Here is a 2,132-nt window from a genome sequence, read left to right as displayed (position 1 = left end):
GTACAGATCTGAATGGAACACATCGTTGGTTTGATAATGAAATTAATCGAAAGCGTGGATGAAATAATGTGAATATTAGTATTAGGTGTATGCACAAGTTTTGTAGATTTGTCTGTTGAATTTTGTTGAAATGTGCGTGAAATTTTAATTAATCGAATATCTTTGTAATTACGACATTTAAACGAATAACACGTATTCTTATATGCTTGTTCGCGGACGTATTTTCTATTTTGGATTACCTTACGTCCTCGATGGCGAAACATGCGACATGATCCAGTATCGAAGAAATGTAAAAAATCATCCAAACCTGCTGCGTGGTCTTGCCTCGGTGCTGCCACTGATAGAAGTGCTCCACGTTCAGAGACCATCCTGGCGCGAAGCTGAACCCCTCCACCGGGATCTGCGACGGTACAGAAGCCCCAGGAGTTGCTTGCTGGTACAGAGGGTCAGGTAATTCCGTGTAAAGACCCCGTCTACCCATCCACCCGCCAACGCACTTGTCGTCTACTTGACCCACATCCTGTCGCGACTGCATCAATTCCTTCTCCAACGTATACAGCGACTCGAACTCCAGAAAGGACATCTCTGGCTCCTCGCCGCAGCTCGTGGACACTCGTAGACCCAGGCCCATCTCGATCTGCAGATCCTCCTCGAACACCGACACGTATCTACGAGGAGAACGCTTTGGTGACGCTTTCGGACTGTGCTGATGAGCGTTCAACGCCTGCTGTCGATCCTCCAGCTGAGGATACTTTCTGGCCGACTTTTTCGACGATTCTACGCTCGGTGGGATCCTTCGAGGGGACGTGGACGAGACCGACGTGTACGATTTGGCAGGACTCGATGCAGGAGAATCGGAGTTCGATTTTTGAGACTTCTTCGGGCTTCCTGGTATGGGGGGCAGCGAGGGCTTGGACGAAGTCAGCTTGCAAATCTTGCTTTTCGGCTTCGTACCGTTTCCAGTTCTTGGGAATAACGCGGATAGCTTGGGACTCGGGCCACCGGACATCGTGAACACATTTTTCGGACCGAGACGAGTCACCGATGAATCGCAGAGAGCTTACGGAGTTTTCGTGCGGTTCTGGTAAACTGGAGGCTCTGTACGTAGGAATCGATTGTGATATTTTGTATCGGGTCTGTGGCGACGTTCGATATATTTGCCTTGTCGAGGAGTCTATGAACATCCCCGGACGAAACGTCAAGAATTCTTGATGTTGCGTGAAACGAATCACTGGATGGCGATAGAGAAGACCAGTAGTTTATATTAATCACTGCTAGCCGAGCTGTGAGTTTGCTTCGGGTTTATGTTTCGGCATTTATCAGTGCTTTTTAAATATCCTCGCTATTAATATTCATTTGCACTGCTCGTTACCACCTTCTTTCTACCTTCCGCAAGCATATAGCACGTTATTCGTATGGAACACAGATGAAAATATTATCAGAGAAGTATGCAACCTTTGGAGGACCAGTAGTTCCTAGTAGAGTAGTCCAGGTCCTTCGGTAAACACGCGAGAATCCGACGCACTTTCAGCACGTAAAATTAAATTAATAATCCACTGTTTGTTCCTACCGGGTAACCTTTATTTTTATATGAGAAAATTAACGAGGCGTGAAATTCCCGAAGGACACGTCACCTTGACGGTTCCCTCGAATAAATAGTCGACAAAAATGACAATAAATAAAGCGCGATGTACTCTCGTTGCTTACGTAGTACTTGTATTTATTTTCACGTGAGAAAATTAGAGAAACGTAAAATTCCCGAGGGACGTGTCACTTCGACAGCTTCCTCGACGGAACACGCAGAAATAATTCATACATCTCCCATGAAGTTCAATTACACCGAGAAATCACTGTTCAGCGTAAAATCTCCAGCAGCTGGACGCATAATTTCTTCAATGAACGCTTAAAAATAATCTGTTCTCCTCGCAGAGACCGGGATTAAATCGCTCGAGGAACTAGTGCGCGCAGAAATATTTTACTAAGCGGCGAGTAGGGGCAGGATCGAAACCGCGAACCGATTTGGAAAACGTATCCGAGCGATCCTCGAGAAGCGAACGGAGCGATCACCCTTAGAAGGATCCTCGGCAGGACTGACGGTGTTTCGAAGCGTCCGATGCGCCACAGGACGACGT

The 2,132-nt window shown here is 46.8% G+C and overlaps 1 protein-coding gene across 1 annotated transcript; it reads right to left on the bottom strand.

Annotated features, from left to right (window-relative positions):
• Positions 1–235: 235 nt before the first annotated feature.
• Positions 236–1,039, bottom strand: LOC128876634 (uncharacterized). The gene has a single exon (XM_054123159.1). The coding sequence runs from the start codon at positions 1,007–1,009 to the stop codon at positions 236–238; it is 774 nt and encodes a 257-aa protein (XP_053979134.1). The 5' UTR covers positions 1,010–1,039.
• Positions 1,040–2,132: the final 1,093 nt, after the last annotated feature.

The sequence above is a fragment of the Hylaeus volcanicus genome, chromosome 1 (genome assembly GCF_026283585.1).
Source record: "Hylaeus volcanicus isolate JK05 chromosome 1, UHH_iyHylVolc1.0_haploid, whole genome shotgun sequence".
Classification (NCBI taxonomy): Eukaryota; Metazoa; Arthropoda; class Insecta; order Hymenoptera; family Colletidae; genus Hylaeus; species Hylaeus volcanicus.
Note: the sequence above shows the minus strand (reverse complement) of the source record. Positions and strands in the feature narration are given on the sequence as shown.